Source organism: Lagenorhynchus albirostris, chromosome 14, assembly GCF_949774975.1.
Source record: "Lagenorhynchus albirostris chromosome 14, mLagAlb1.1, whole genome shotgun sequence".
NCBI lineage: Eukaryota > Metazoa > Chordata > Mammalia > Artiodactyla > Delphinidae > Lagenorhynchus > Lagenorhynchus albirostris.
In genome coordinates this window covers 59,397,680-59,412,259 of record NC_083108.1, presented here as the reverse complement: position 1 = coordinate 59,412,259, position 14,580 = coordinate 59,397,680, and the positions used below count along the sequence as shown (strand labels likewise).

The 14,580-nt window shown below is 50.9% G+C and overlaps 1 protein-coding gene across 4 annotated transcripts in view; it reads right to left on the bottom strand.

Moving 5' to 3' along the window:
- The window catches only part of APCDD1 (APC down-regulated 1), a 30,094-nt gene extending 17,423 nt beyond the window's left edge, over positions 1 to 12,671 (bottom strand). The window contains exons 1-2 of one of the 4 annotated variants that reach the window (XM_060120864.1): positions 12,521 to 12,671; positions 764 to 947 (exon numbers count right to left, since the gene is read on the bottom strand). In XM_060120864.1, coding sequence (XP_059976847.1) covers positions 764 to 947; positions 12,521 to 12,578 — 242 coding nt within the window. In that variant the 5' untranslated portion in view covers positions 12,579 to 12,671. Of the gene's footprint in view, positions 1 to 763; positions 1,797 to 12,520 lie in introns of those variants that run through there. The other 3 variants (XM_060120866.1, XM_060120863.1, XM_060120865.1) reach the window with 3 other exon arrangements.
- Between the last annotated feature and the right edge of the window lie 1,909 nt (positions 12,672 to 14,580).

Sequence of the window (14,580 nt, the reverse complement as noted above, 5' to 3'; positions counted from 1 at the left end):
GCGGTTATTTTGAGAAACCCCATTTTTAGGAAAAAACCAAAATCTGCTAGGTCTTCCTCGTAAGATTTTTTTTTCTTCTCTGGATGCCTGTGATCCCTCCCCAAGGTACCTGGAGGAGTGGTCTGCACAGAAGTGATCAGATCCCACCGTTAGCCTTGTGAATTTGCAACAATTTAATGCGCAGGAAAGAGATTGCAGGTCTGCCTCTGGGTTATTTTTAAAAGCTCTAATGGAAGATAAGCAAGAGCTCAAACTGGGATAAATCTCAGCTCCACAGCCTGGAAAAGAAGCCAAGAGCTGCACCCTGGCTGGTTGAGGTAGCATGGGTACCTTTTAACTTACTCTCAGACCCTGAAGCTGTATATTAAATTACCAGAATATGGCTAGAATATTTAGACCATCAGAAGCTTGCAAGTCGTGTTTCAGGGTTGGTGAAACACAGACTCCTAATTTCACTTGCTAATGGTTTCTTTTCATACAGGAGTGGTCCTACGGGGTTCAATAAACAAGGACATATTCACTCCCATGTGGGATACAGTGGTACCGTATCACCGCTGCTGAGGCTAAGATTTCAACAGGACTGAGCTCTGTTTCTTCACCAACCCAAGTTTCAAAGCGTCGCTTGGCTGTGAGTTAGAACTCAGACAACCCCAGAATCACTGTAAATTCTAGAAAGTCTCTGTGCACCTGAGAAACCCTAAGAAGGCTCTGCATAGCAGTGCGCTCTCCAGGACCTCCCGGGACCCCCGCCCCAGCCTCTTACCCGGTAGACACCCAGTGGCCCTCGATGGCAGGCGGCATCTGCACAGTGATCCTGGCACCATTGTGGAGATGTTTGAGCATGTGGTGACACTGGGATTCCTTGAAAGCCCTCCAGGCACTTTTCTCCAAGGACCTAGGGTGGGACCTGCTGTCCGGATGAAGGAGGGCAGAGCCCTCTCCCAGCCCTGAAACAGATACATGCAAGGCAGGTGTCAGGGGAGCTGCAGAGACATGAGGCCAGCTGAGGAGCTGTCCCTGAGGTGGGGACATCCCACAGGCGGGAAATGCCAGGTTTTATCACTGTCTTTGCTCTCCTAGAATTCACATTCTACAGTGTCCCAGGAGATCCTCTCCCAGGTGAGAAAACTGGGGTCTGTGGAGATAACGAATGTGATTTGCATGAGGTCGCTTGGTGAGCTCCTGGCAAAGCCTGAGCTCAAACCCAGGTCCATGAAACTGCAAACAAGGCCGTGCATCCCACGAGCAGCTGTGCAGGGCTGCAGGGGACAGAACTGTGTGCTCCAGAGTCATCAAGGCTGGAGATGGGGCTGAGGGGACAGGTAGAAAAGGTAGTCAGGAAGGGTGGTCAGGTGCAGTGACACACAGACAGGAAGGCAGAGAACCAGCAGCTTCAGTGAAGGGTGAATGGAGACGGGGAGAAAGGCCCAGGGAACAGCTAGGAGGCGTCCCACAGTGGGGACTCCCTTCTGCCCACACCACCTCATGCACCTCGGGGTCTCTCAATCCCCAAACGGACGCCCTCTAGAGGGGGTGCAAGTCCTACGCCCGCCCTATAAGGGCTCAGGTGTGGCATTTCCCCCAGTGATCCTCCAACGCTGCCCCTTAGAGTTGGTGACAAACAAACACATGTTACAGGGTTGATTGCACATCTGTATTTTCCACGGGTAAAGGGACACTAGGACTAAGTTTATCTTCACGTCGTCCGGGTTGGCCAAAATTTACACATGCAAAAGTACCACCAGCCTCGTGTGCAGAAAAAGGCAAGGAAAACAGATGGAGTTACCATCTGAAAGCCCACTGTTTCCTCTGAGATTCACTCCTGAAGTGACTCACAATCTGAGAGGTCTTTATTGTGGACCTACTAGGAATTCAGCACTGTGTTAGCAAAAAAATAAAAAACGACACTAGTTAGACAAACGTACAACAATAAAAGATGGATGTTAATGAAACTGTGGTAATCGTTTTGCAATGAATGTTAAACGCAACCTCACCAGCAACCCCATTCAGCCAAACCAGGTGAGTCACACCTGAGCTAGAACAAGGGTGACACTAAAACTCAGAAATCTGTGTCAGGTGGAGTAGACATTAATGCTCAGGGCTGTTAAGCGAGGACCCCCTCCATGGCCTCGAGCTCCCATCCCAGGGAAGGCACATCCACTGAAACAGTGGTCCTGGGTGCTCCGTCCCTGACCCTCCCCAGAGAGAAGAAGGAAACAAGCCTGCTAACTGGGCTATTTTTCTCTGTTTCTTTGCAAAACCAGCCTGTTTTCAAAATACATAAAATACATGCATTTTGATCAGCCCCCTCCCACCCCCATAGTAAGGACCCTTCAGTGGTTGGGCTGTGGCACTGAGCCAGGTGGAAAGTCTGGAAGATGCAGGGGTGACCTGTTGGCAATCCTACATGGACATCCACCTGTACTGTGACTTCTGAAGGGGTATTTATCCCAATTCCAGCATTTTAATCCCCATTTGTCTGGCACTTGTGCTGATCTCTCTCAGTTAGCTTTAAACTAGAGGACGGGGGGGATACCTCCATCAACCCCAAGATCTGTGGTCATCTTGTTGATAGGAAGCACTTCCTGAATTCCCTGTCAGGAATGAAATCAAACAGTACAAGCTGCCATCTGGTGGGCCAATTGGATGATAAATTGTAACGTGGCAAAGATACATATCTTAACTCGTCACAAAGCACTGGGAGTTGCGGAAGAGTCTTCTTGAAATATGACACCCGGCATTCAGTAAAGAGGTCATGCTCTCACGATCAACCAAGCTCTGTACTAAAAATTGATTTATAAACCCCTTTACACCCTGCAAATGTTTTCCCGTAAAGCTAAGGAGAGCCGGGAGGGGAGCGGATATCGGTGAAATTCTGGAGCTGGGCTGCTTGGGTTTGAAACTAGATCAGCCACTTAAAGGATTTCATCAAATCCAAGATTTCAATGATTAAGATGCATCATTATTTTATTATCAGCGACAAAAACCCTTGCACTTAAACGATGACACCTGCCTTAGCAGCAGTCCCAACACCCTCGGGGCACGCACAGGGCCTCCAGCTGCTTTCTCTCTCCAAAGAGAACGGGCACCGTGTCTGGCCTTCAGCTGCAACGCTTCACTCAGGACAGGTAGCCGGTTCGCTCTGCACGAATCTTGGCAACAAGGCTCAAACACAGCCTTATCTTTTTGTGGCATCTTTCTTTCCAAATAACTGTTTCTCGGTGAGAAAATATGTAAGTGCAGTTACTACCCCCCTCACCGTGATAAATACTCGCCCCACTGATGTTACACGAACACCCCTGGCTCTGTTACTGGGCTGCCTGATTTCCACACTGTTTTTCTTTTCGGCGCTGAGAGTGGAGTTTACAAGTGAATTCTAACACTTGGCTGCAGTGTTTACTCTATTTTCAAAACCAACCTACTGGCAACTAAACCATAGATCGAGAGTAACAAGGACACACACAGAGGAAGTGACATGAGGACAGTATGGGTCCAGGTTCACACAGGCGATGACAGGTCTGCCGCATGACTGCCACCTGCAGGCTCACAGGGGCCAGAGGCCCCACCCACCAGAGATGCACACACACTGCCCAGACCTTATACATGAAAAACTGTAAATCCTACAATCGATGAAACACATGATCAGCACTGTGACCATAAACAAGTCACTTAAGTCCCCCAAGCCTTAGTGTGCTCATCTGTACGGAGCGGGTGACAGCACTGCCGTCACCTGGAGTTGGTCTCAGGATCCACTGAGATCATTTCCTTTAGCACATGGTTCATGGTTCTTGTTAGACGTTAGTTACTATTATTTTAAATGATGAGTAAGGCTCTTGGAGGTCCTGAGGAAGGCCTTCCTAACTAACAGAATGGCTAGAATAATGGTAAGAGTCTCCTGGAGCCCAGCTCACTCTGCGCTCTGGAGGGACAGTGTGCACAGAGCGAGGCCCGGGCTTCTGGCAGCCAACTAACTGGTGACCCGAATGGAGAGCAGGGGTGGTGACAAGCTCTACTCGGTTTAACAAATAACTACACGCTGCCACTCTGTGTAGCTTAGGGGCTGGAAGCATAAAGAAGATGGAAGATAAGTTTTTCTGACCCGGAGGCTCTTAAGGTCTCACTTGGACTGCACGTCCAAGGACTAGGGTGGGATGGTGGGGTCTGGGCAGGAGGTGGGTTCAGAGGCAAAGGAAGGGGCCGTGGTGCTCAGGACCTGCACGGTTGTGCAGGAGGCTGGAGCCGACAGTCAGCTTTTTAACCAGGGGGTGGGGAAGACATAAAATCCCAGAACCACCCATTTGCACATCATTAGAAAGCAGGCAGAAGATTACGTCACTCAGGGTTTCCAGAGACCAAGCTCCGTCTTGCTACTGCTCCTGTCAAACAGGAGCCAACGTCAGGGACCTGGCAAGGCCGTCGGCCCAGGAGGCCAGCAGGATAGCCAGATGGAGGACTCGACAGCCAGCCCCTCCCCAGGACACAGTGGCTGAGGGCTCACTCGCGAGGGAGGGACTGAATTTTTAGGATGGGAAAATAGGGTTGGAATTTATTCTCTTTTTATCTTTTTCCTTTGAAATACCCACCACCTCAATGACCCTTAGGGAGCAAAATTAAAAGGGTCAAGTGACAGCAGGCGTTGCTGTCAGGCAAGAGAAGCCGTCTCTTAGGGTCAAGTATGGACAGGGGTCACCAACGCTTATTGGCTTATTTGGTGTGGGACGTGGATTACACCCCCCCCCCCGCCCCCATGTGAGGCCTCCTTCTAGTAAATGGCTGGGAATGAAAAGGCCCCTTGAAGCACCTAGTTCAGCCACAGGGGAGGCCATGTGGAACGCTCTCACCTTACATCCCACGACTTCCTTCTCAACATCAGCCATGGGTGCCCTCCAAGGAGACCAGCCTTAGACTTCTGGTCAACCCAGGGATCCCCGTGTTCCTGCATCGCCAGAACTACGTCAGCTCCAAATCTGAGACTGAAACTAGCAACTCACTCATTCAAACAATCAGAAAGGACTCTGTGCAGGGCCAGGCACTGTGCAGGCACAGAAGCGACAAACATTATGCCCCGAGGAATCGTCAGTTGGGGAAGAAATCAGAATCCCAATGGACTTATAAAGGGACTCAGAAAGATGGAGGGAGCAGGCAGCTATGCCTTGAAGACTGAACAGAAGTGGTCCAGGCAGGGTTTATACAGCACATGCCCAACATAAGGAGGGGCGGGAGATTCGTGCAGGGAGGATGGAGAGGCCTTAGGGAGGGGAGACTGCAGGGTGGCCCAGGAGGGAACAGTGGCAAAACAGAGGCCAGGCTGTGATCAAGAGCTGTGAGTGCGTCATCCTGAGCATGGACTGGGCTGAAACGGGGAAGAGGAACCACCCAAAGCTTGTCAGCAATGTAACGCAGGATAAGGATTCCATTTTGAAAAGACTGCTTTTCCCTTTTTTTGGAGGGCTAAGAAGCAGGAAGATCAATTATGAAGCTTCTGCCATGGTTCAGTGCATCATTTTTGCCTGAATAAATGAGAAAGATAAGAGAAGGGAACTGCTTTCAAAAAAGCAGTAAATCTTTTTGGTGGTCCCGGAGAGGCACTGACCATCTTTGGCATGTTGTGGGAAAAGGTATTACCAGAAAGTTATTTGAAAAGAGAGGAAAGAAGGAAGGGAGGGAGGGAAAGACAGAGAGAGGAAAGTAAGGGTCTGTACTAATTTAGCACTATATCCGGAAAAAAACTTTTGCAAAATACTTATATGTCCACTTTCATACATCTTCAATTGTATAAATAAACATCCAACTTAAGGGTGGTGACTAGCTGTAATAACAGTTCCTGCCTGAGTGTACTTATTAGTTATAATAATAAATGTGCTTATTATATATAACAACTTTAAAAACCTTCACTTGATTGGATTATCTGTATAATCAGAAGTGTTGACTAACCACAATATTTGGTTGTCGATAATTCTGCTATTCAACGTTGAGTGCAGTGGACATTATGATCTTTCAGGCTCTTAAGGCAGATCACAGTGACGTAATCGTTAGGAACATCAGTGCCGGTGGGATGTTGCTTTGGATACAGAGCTAGTGGGGTGGACAGGTGACAACCCTATTTAGTCCAAGAGAGGGTTTTTCCCCTTGTGTGTCTCATACGAGTGAGGAGGCACACACAAATAACATCAAGACTTTGATGAACTGAGGATTCTAGATATTTTGGTCAGTTGCAAAGACTAGTTCATTGGGCTCCATTCATTAAGATTTTTGCTGTAAAGGAAAAAGAGCATCTCGAAGGGTTAAACAACATCAGTGCAGTAAGAAAGGGACTGAGTTTTCAGGCTTCAAGGTGACTTTGGCTAAGTCATCGGATAGGTGCCTTTCGTTCCCCTGTACAAAGTGAACATTACAGTAATGGGGATAATAACTAATGTTTGTAAAACACTCGAGGCTCACTTCACGCCTGTATTATCTCATTTATCAAATTCCAGTTACTACACGGGAACAGAAGGGAGTGGGTGGAGAACCAGCCTTCCATGTCAAGGGTTCTACGAACAGCCAGGCCCCGATACCAGCGCCAGTGGGAGCCACCACAGCACCGCCCCGACCAGTGACGTTCTGATGAAGCAGGTTATCAAAGTGACTTCACTACAAAATGGTCTCCAACATCCGGGGTCCCATGGCCTGGGCCCAGATCAAATGGTTATGACAAGGGGGCAGCTTCTTTCAAGTACGGGTGGGAGAAAAATGTAGACCCTGGAAGGAAATTGTTCTCCTGTTGAAAACAAATTAATTCCCGAAGGCTTTAGGGGACAATTTTATAGATGACCATTTGCAGAGAACTACATGAGCTCCTTGGGTTCTGCACGGGTGTGTGTGTACGTAAGAGTTTTTCACTTCCACGGATAAAATCACTCACAACAGAAATCCTAAATGACTCCAGAATGATCTTTACTACTACCATGATTGCCAGTCTACTGTTCAGAGAGTGAAAACACCCAGAGATAGCAAATAAAAAACCAGATTTCCCCAAATAGAGGAAGCACAGGATTAACCATTTACATGGGCATCTGTACCCTAAGTTCAAGGCCCGTGAGGCCAGGTGACTGTTGGCATCACCCAAGTCACCAGACTCTGCACACAGAAAGCAGCCCTGAGCACAGGCTTCAAAGGGAACAAATGCAGTATTTCTCCGTCGCCTGCAGCAACGCTTATTCCTGAGCCCTCGAACCAGGCCACCAACAGGGACCAGGCAGAAGACAAAGGGCATGGGGCAGGGGATGGAGCAGAGACCCTGAGTCGTCCCTTCAGCAGGTGGCTGAGGGCCTACTGCGTGTGAGGTCGTCTCCAAGGCCTGCCCCATCGCTGACACGTGAAGGGAAAAGTGAGGGAGGAACACGGCGTGTGACCAAGTCCCTGGGAGAATCCTCTGATGTACTCAGCAGCTTTCCACCTGTCTATCTAGATCGAGAACCCAAAGCACCAAAGCACTTTACACACAATAACATGTGAACTGAGTTCGGAAGGAGACACTTTTCAGGCACACTCGGGAATGAACTCATCTTTGATCGGGTTAGTCACTGCATAGGTACTTTAATGCTCAAAAAAATAAAATCAAAACGGCCAAATAAATATAATGTCAAGACATTCACAATGGTGGTCTCTGAGAGGGTCTCTGAAAGGCCCTTTCCCGCTCACTTTGCACGTTTCTGTCCTTGATACAACGTGACCTGCGTCAATCCCACACCAGAGTGAGGAAGCATCTCACGGTGGAACTGGTGCGATGCAGAAAAACACGCAGCAGAGAAAACGGGAGCGATGAGGGGAAATGCAGGTGATGACTTTGCCGTGAAATCGCCCAGCCCCGTAAGAGAGCCATCATCACTGTAATGTGGGCTGTGAAGTCGAGGCGGCTACGTGACCGCCTGCACAGCTTCCATGTTTTGGAACAAAAGCTGCCGTTCACTCCCAGGTGGGCACCTACACTCACCAAGCGCTTGCTTTTATTTCCATGTTGTTGGAGATCAAAGCTGAGAGAGCTGCTTTTGCCAATCTTTAAACCTTATCTAAAAGCACTTTCCCTTTATGAGAAACATAGTAAAGTCAAGATTTCAGATTCCTGGCCTCATTTAACTTTTGATGAAAATGAGGTAATTTTCTAAGTCGTTTTCTTCTAAGGCCATGGTCACCGGGCCAGACACTGGGGTCCAACCACAGACAACATGGTTTTCCTGCTGGGCCTGGAGCTGATGGCTGCCGCCACAGCTGTGCTCTTCACACAGTCGTGTGTGTGTGTGTGTGTGTGTGTGTGTGTGTGTGTGTGTGTGTGTGTGTGTCTGCGTATGTGTGTGTGTGTCTGTGTATGGCGTGTCTGACTACGTGCATGGTATGTGTGTGTTTGTGTGTCTGGTGTGTGCATGATGTGTGGGGGGTGTGCGTGTGTGTGTGGAGTGCTGGGATTCCCAGCAGGGAAGAACACCGCAGTCAAGGGCAGTGTGCCAGGCTCCCACCTCTGGGCTCTCCAATAAGCTCTTCTCATCCTGCCAGGTATTCTCAGGCCTCTTCAGGAAGGGGGGCTGCCCCTCCTTACAGCCCTGTCCCCAGCCGGCAGTGACACAGGCACGCAGGAGGCCCTCTTAATGTACCTGTTGACCGAATGGTTGGCTGAAGGAATGAAGCTAGAAAACCCTTCGAGAACAGACGAGCCTCAGTCACTACAGGGTGACACCACATCCTTACTCTGACCTAGATCCCTATCACATGACATTTCAAAATAACTTTACTCCCAATATGAACCCAAATTGAAAAGAACTCAATGGTCTGTGCACATAACATCTGGACACAGCAAGAGCTCATGCTCGGACGGTGGCAGGTTCTTCCTGAGCTTTTCCTTGGGATCGCTTCAATGCCGGGCACAGGCCACGTGCTGCCATGTCAGCTTTCCACAGGTGTACGAGATCACTAATGAGTCCCTTCATATTTCCAGTCCTAAAAGTTTTATGCTTCCCTTTAATTGATTCTATCAAATTGTCATCAGTCTGACCCTAAACGGTAGGTATTTACACAGTCCTATCATCCGCTGGTGTTGAGTTCTTTACTCCTTTAGGGAGAAAAAGAAGGACCACGGCTATGACGGGACGGCTCAGCCACGTGCTTGAAGATAGTCAGTTTCTCTCAAAAGAGAATATTTACCATCTGTCTAAGACCCTTGCTCCCTGCTATGAGCAGATGAGTAATATTTCTTTTCAAGATTACATTTTATGACTAAGGGGGAAAAAGTGCAGGAAAGGCAATGTTTTCTTGGTCACAAAAACTGCCTCCAGTAAAATGATATTTCAAAGATTCTACTTTACCCTACTGTAATGTTTCCTCACATTTTGTTGGTTAAGCAGTCATTCGGTAATCCACAGTTTGTTTGTTTGTTCAGTTTTAGTAGAATACACTCAAGTGAAAGGTGATAGCTCAGAAGTGTCTTCCCATTTCAGAAAAGTTGATGAATTCTACAAAAGTAAATGGCGATGGAAGAACATCTCCCCAACAACGGCTCCAAAACTTAAAGTCAAATGTTTCCATTAATAAAGAGAATGAGCACTTTGGGGCACATTAAAGCACCACTTTTTCTGAAATATCTCATGTTAATCTGGTTTCTGGAACAGAATGATTTTCGTGGCTTTTCATCTAAGCAAATAAAACAGTGACAAGGGACATACCCCAGCTGCATACCTTCATGACATTCAATAGGTTTTACTTGGATTAAGAAATGCAATTGTTCTCAGACGCTGGAGGACAGGAAAGTAAGACCAACATGTATACTTTTATGCCGTCACATTTTGAACTTGGGTCTCCCACTACACTTACAGTTTTAAAACACAGCAAAAAATAAACAATGGACTCCAGTCTTTCCAGACCCTAATTTACTCACCAATAGAACCTAGGGGTGATTTATAACTTGCCTGAGTTGAAATAAAAGTAACCAAAAAAACTGAACAAAGATCGGATGGCAAACACAATAAAGAGTTTCTACAGCATCTTCACCCAGAATCTTCCTGAAGGCCTTGTGCACTTGTTAATCTTATTAATGAGACTTGTTAGTGTAACAAATAATCTATAAATGATGTCTGGAACTAAATTTCGTAAAGTTGGTCCCAAGTACATTCATAAGCATAGAAAATATGTTTTTACCTACCTAATTGCTGTCATAAATATACAAGTAGCAAAATAAAAATGCCTCTGTATCAGGAAAAAAATCATGAAGCCATTCTAAAAGAGTACAGGTAATGTCCTTCAGACGGGCGACTTCTATTAAGATACATAATCAAGCTCCATCTGTTACTACGGAATTTTTAAATACTTGCAAAGCCCCTAACTACAGAGTAGGACACACGCTCAAGTCATTCCCATGGGTTAGGTTGATTAATACCCATTTCCCATTAAAACGACTTCAATCAAGTAAAAATCAGGCAGAAAAGGGGGAAACGGAGAATACCCGATTTCTTCTTGGTGCTTTACATTATCCTAAGGAATCGTGACAAGCCTCTCTCAAATCGCAGAGATTTATACCCAGACGGACCACTCCCTCGGTTTCTCCTCTGTGCTGGAGTCCCACGCGCCCTGAACGAGTGCAGTTGCTCTGTGGGCAACAGCAGTGTGAGTAACTCTGCCACTGCAGGTTCACTTTGAAATGGGGTGACTTTTTGCAGGGTTATCCCCGTCATCCCATTAAACTTGGCAAACCTCCTTTTTTATTTTACATACTCTTTGTCATATGCACATGTGCACACACACGTGCACACGTGCACGGGGTCTGGCCCCACCAGCTTATTCCCCCCTTCTTTACTCCCTCCCTGCACACTGTGGATCTGGGTGAACCCCTGACCTCAAGGAGCTCAGGCTGACTCCAGCTGGAATTTGGAAATCTGGGGCTATACTTGAACCTCACTGAGGATATACTTGGGCTCCCCTTACCAGCCGTTACCACACTGTGGTGCAGGAAGTGTGGTTACAACTTCCAGCTCTCAAAACAAGGAAGAAAAGTTCAGGGTGGGTTGGCCCAGGCTGTGTTTCTGAGCATGGCTTTTGTAGTCCAAAAGGCAAACGGCTTTATGAAAAAAAAATTCTGTTCATGCCAAATTGTCAAGTACTTTTGCATTTTAAAGGCACTTGCCCATAGGACCATTCTCCTCCACAGATGCGACAGGAGATTTTTAGGGGACACGCTCCCCTGTGTCTCTCTCTCTGCCTCTTGTTTCTGGTGTGGGTGGCAGCTGTTGTTTGATCTGCCCATTGGCTCTGATGTGTTTCATGTTTCAGCCAAAGATGAAAACGGCTCTGTAATTCTAAGCAGATGGGCCTAGGAGTACAACCCTGTAATTACACCTTCTCTCTCTGGCCCTCGAACTGCCAGCCTTCCATCCTGACTTGGAAAGTCTGGGATCACTGGGGCTCCGGGCACACCTTGGCCATCAGGCAGGTCTGGCCCAGCCCAACTTGTGTGCAGGGCCTGTGGACCTGCGCTACCCATACTGCCAGCCCCAGCAGGGTGACAAAGAATACAGCTGCACAGGGCTCCCGGGTTGCTGTCTCCTCACCTTCCTAGATGGTGTGGGAGTCACCCCTGACCTTCAGCGCCGGCCAAATGCGTTCTGAAGCTGGATCAGAAACCTAGAGGCCATGAGGGTGCTGACCTGATGACCCGATGTGCAGAGGTTTGGGGTGCCCGTGGTGGGTGTGGAGGCAGGAGAGCCCTGCTCCTGGCGGACACTCTGCTGAACAGTCAGGTGTCCACCGTTAGGAAAAGCTGGCCCAGGACATCTGGATCAGCACGTGTTCTGCAGCCACCTGTCCCCATGATCGCCACAGATCTCCCACAAAATCTGCCTTCCCACCCCCGGTGCAATGCTATCTTATTTTCCTCAGTGCAATTCCTGGAACTCTTTTAAAGCCTGCTGTTCTCTGGCTGAGGGTTTACTAGAGCTGCTGACGACATGTGACACATGAAACAGAAACAAAACGACCCAGAAGAGCGGGAGGAAACAAGCTCAGGTCCCGGAGAACTTAGGGGACTGGTTTTAATTACTGCACCTTGGCTGCTAGGAGGCCCCTGCTCCCTGAAAGTCCGTCCAGAGAACCTACCGGTCCACCTGGGAGAGACCCCTCCCCAGCCCCTCAACACGCTCGTCCTCCGAGGGGCGAACACAAACACCCCGAGCTGCTTTTTCCCTGAAATGATCACAGTTCTCTGCACAGTGCCCCCAAAGCTTGGACCCCAGCAAGAGCCTTGCCTGCGCTCTGACACTCTGTAAAGGGTCGCATAGCCTGCGGTTCCATGACCGCCTATAGTCTGAAACCCCGCAGAGTGGACACAAGTGTCCGGGGACTTGGACATAAAGTCTGTGTGCGCGCCCTTCCAGAGAGAGCGCGGCCGGCGCCCGGGAAGGCGAGCCTCTTCCAGGGTGCCCAGGAGGGGGCTGCACCCGGCCGCGCGGTCCCCTCGGTTCCGGGGTGTCCACTCGGCTCCCGGCACCCCCAGACTCACCGTGAAGCAGGAGGGCCGGGAACAGGGATGTGAGCAGGAGGCGGCGCACACAGGACATCTCCAGGCCTCCTCCGGGGCCGCCCGCGCGCGCCGCACCGCCCGCCGTCCGGGGACCCAGCTTCCCGGGACCCGCCTGCAGCCCGGGCGGCGCGGCCCGGCCGCGCGGGGACAGGGCCAGGCCCGCGCTTCAGGCGGCCGCGGCGCGCCCCATGCCCGGCCCGGCCCCTCCGCTCCCGGCCTCCCGTCCCGCGCCCGGCCCTGCGCGCCCGGCCGCCCCGTGCTCGCCCGGCCGCCGCCGCCGCCGCCGCCGCCGCTCCGCGCTGCACTGGCCACAGCCGCCGCAACCGCCGCAGCTCCTCTTCATATTTCCAGGGCGCCGCCGCGGGAAAGGGGCGGGCGGGGGCGGGGCCTGGACGGGGCGGAGCGATGTGGGGCGGGACGGGCCGTGGCCTGGACTGGGGCGGGACGGGGCCTGGACGGTGGGCGGGGCGATGTGGGGGGAGAGGCCTGGATCGGGCGGGGCGAGGCCTGGATGGGGGCGGGGAGGGCGGGGTCTGAACGGGGAGGGGCTATGCGGGGGCTGGGCTGGGTGGGGCGAGGTGATATGGGCGTGGGCGGGGCCTGGACCGGGCGGGGGATCCTCCCGGGACCCGGCTCAGGACTTGAAGGGTGCTGGGCACCGCCGCCCCTGCCCCGGCGCCCTCTGCACTTCTTCGCCCCCTGGCCCTCCCCTCCCCCTCCGGTGCCTCTGCTCTCTTCTTCCACTCCCCTCGCTGCCCTGCCCCGCCCTCCACTAGCCTCATCTCCTCTTAGCCTCCGGCTCCGGCCCGGTTCCTCCCCTCCTCCTCGGCCGCTCACTCTAGGACAGCTCCTCCTGCGAGGGGCTCACAGACCTACGCCCGGGCCCCCGCCGCCAAAGGAGGCAAAAGTGCCCTTCACCCTCTCTGCACCCACCCGGGGCAGCTCTGGACCCCTGTCTTCCCTCCACTCACAGGGGAGGATTCCCCACTTGTGAAAGGCGTTCCAAAAGGGGTGGGGACGCTGCAAGGCCCAGGTCTCCAGCGGGTCGGAGAGAGGTCCGCGTGCCAAGCTTGGGGCGTGTGTGTGGCCCGCGCGCACGTGAGAACGAGGGAAAGGAGAGAGAGAAGAGACGGCAGAAAAGAGAAGAGGTTTCCACCGCACGGGTGGGGATGCTGAGCGCCGCGTCCTGACGCCGGGTTCCCGAGCGCAGGAGCCCGGCCGCAGGCCCCAGCTGACCCAGGAAGGGGTGCAGGGCCCCCTCCACCCTCCCCTTCCAGGAGGCAGGACTCGTTGGGACACGGGAGAAATCTCAGAGGCCCCCTTCCCCGATCCCTCCTCCCTCCCAGCCCAAAGCTTGGTTCTGTTTAAGGTTTGTCAGTCTTGGGGAGTTCAGTTTTACATGGGCGTTGAAGACCCAAAGGCAGGGACAGTCTCCATCAGTCCATTCCAGGCGCTGGTTTCAGTCAAGGCGCCTCCCCTGCTGACGGAGGTGCCCGGCGCGCTCCGATGAATCTGGAGGGCTCTCCTCCAGGAGGGTTTGTCAGTAGGGAAGGCTGAATGTCACCTCCTCACGCTGGCTGAGGAGCAGCCAGGGACCACGTGGAATCAGGAGAACATTTCTGTACTCTGCTGGTGTTTTTCATAAATAAAATACTTAAAAAAGAATGCCTGATTTCCAAGAGAGTTTCCTGTCCCTTTGAACAATGTAGTAATTCAACTCTTTGTGCTGTAGACTTTCAAAACTAGCTGGACATTAGCATCTGTGTAAAACAGTAAAATGGATAAGGATACATGTGACAGTTGCCCTTTTTTTTTTTTCCTGAGAAAGCCACAGGTCTTTTGATGTGATGGTCCTGACACTGTTCGAGGTGCTTTAGTTTTTATCACCATCAGTATCATCTTTCCATCTTTAATATGAGGGATTGCAACATGCACCACCTGCCTACCTCACAAGGATGCTGTGAGGATTACGGGCTGATGTTTGCAAATCTGGCAGATGAAAGACTCTGTGTGTGAGAGAAGGGACGGTTGGTGTCATA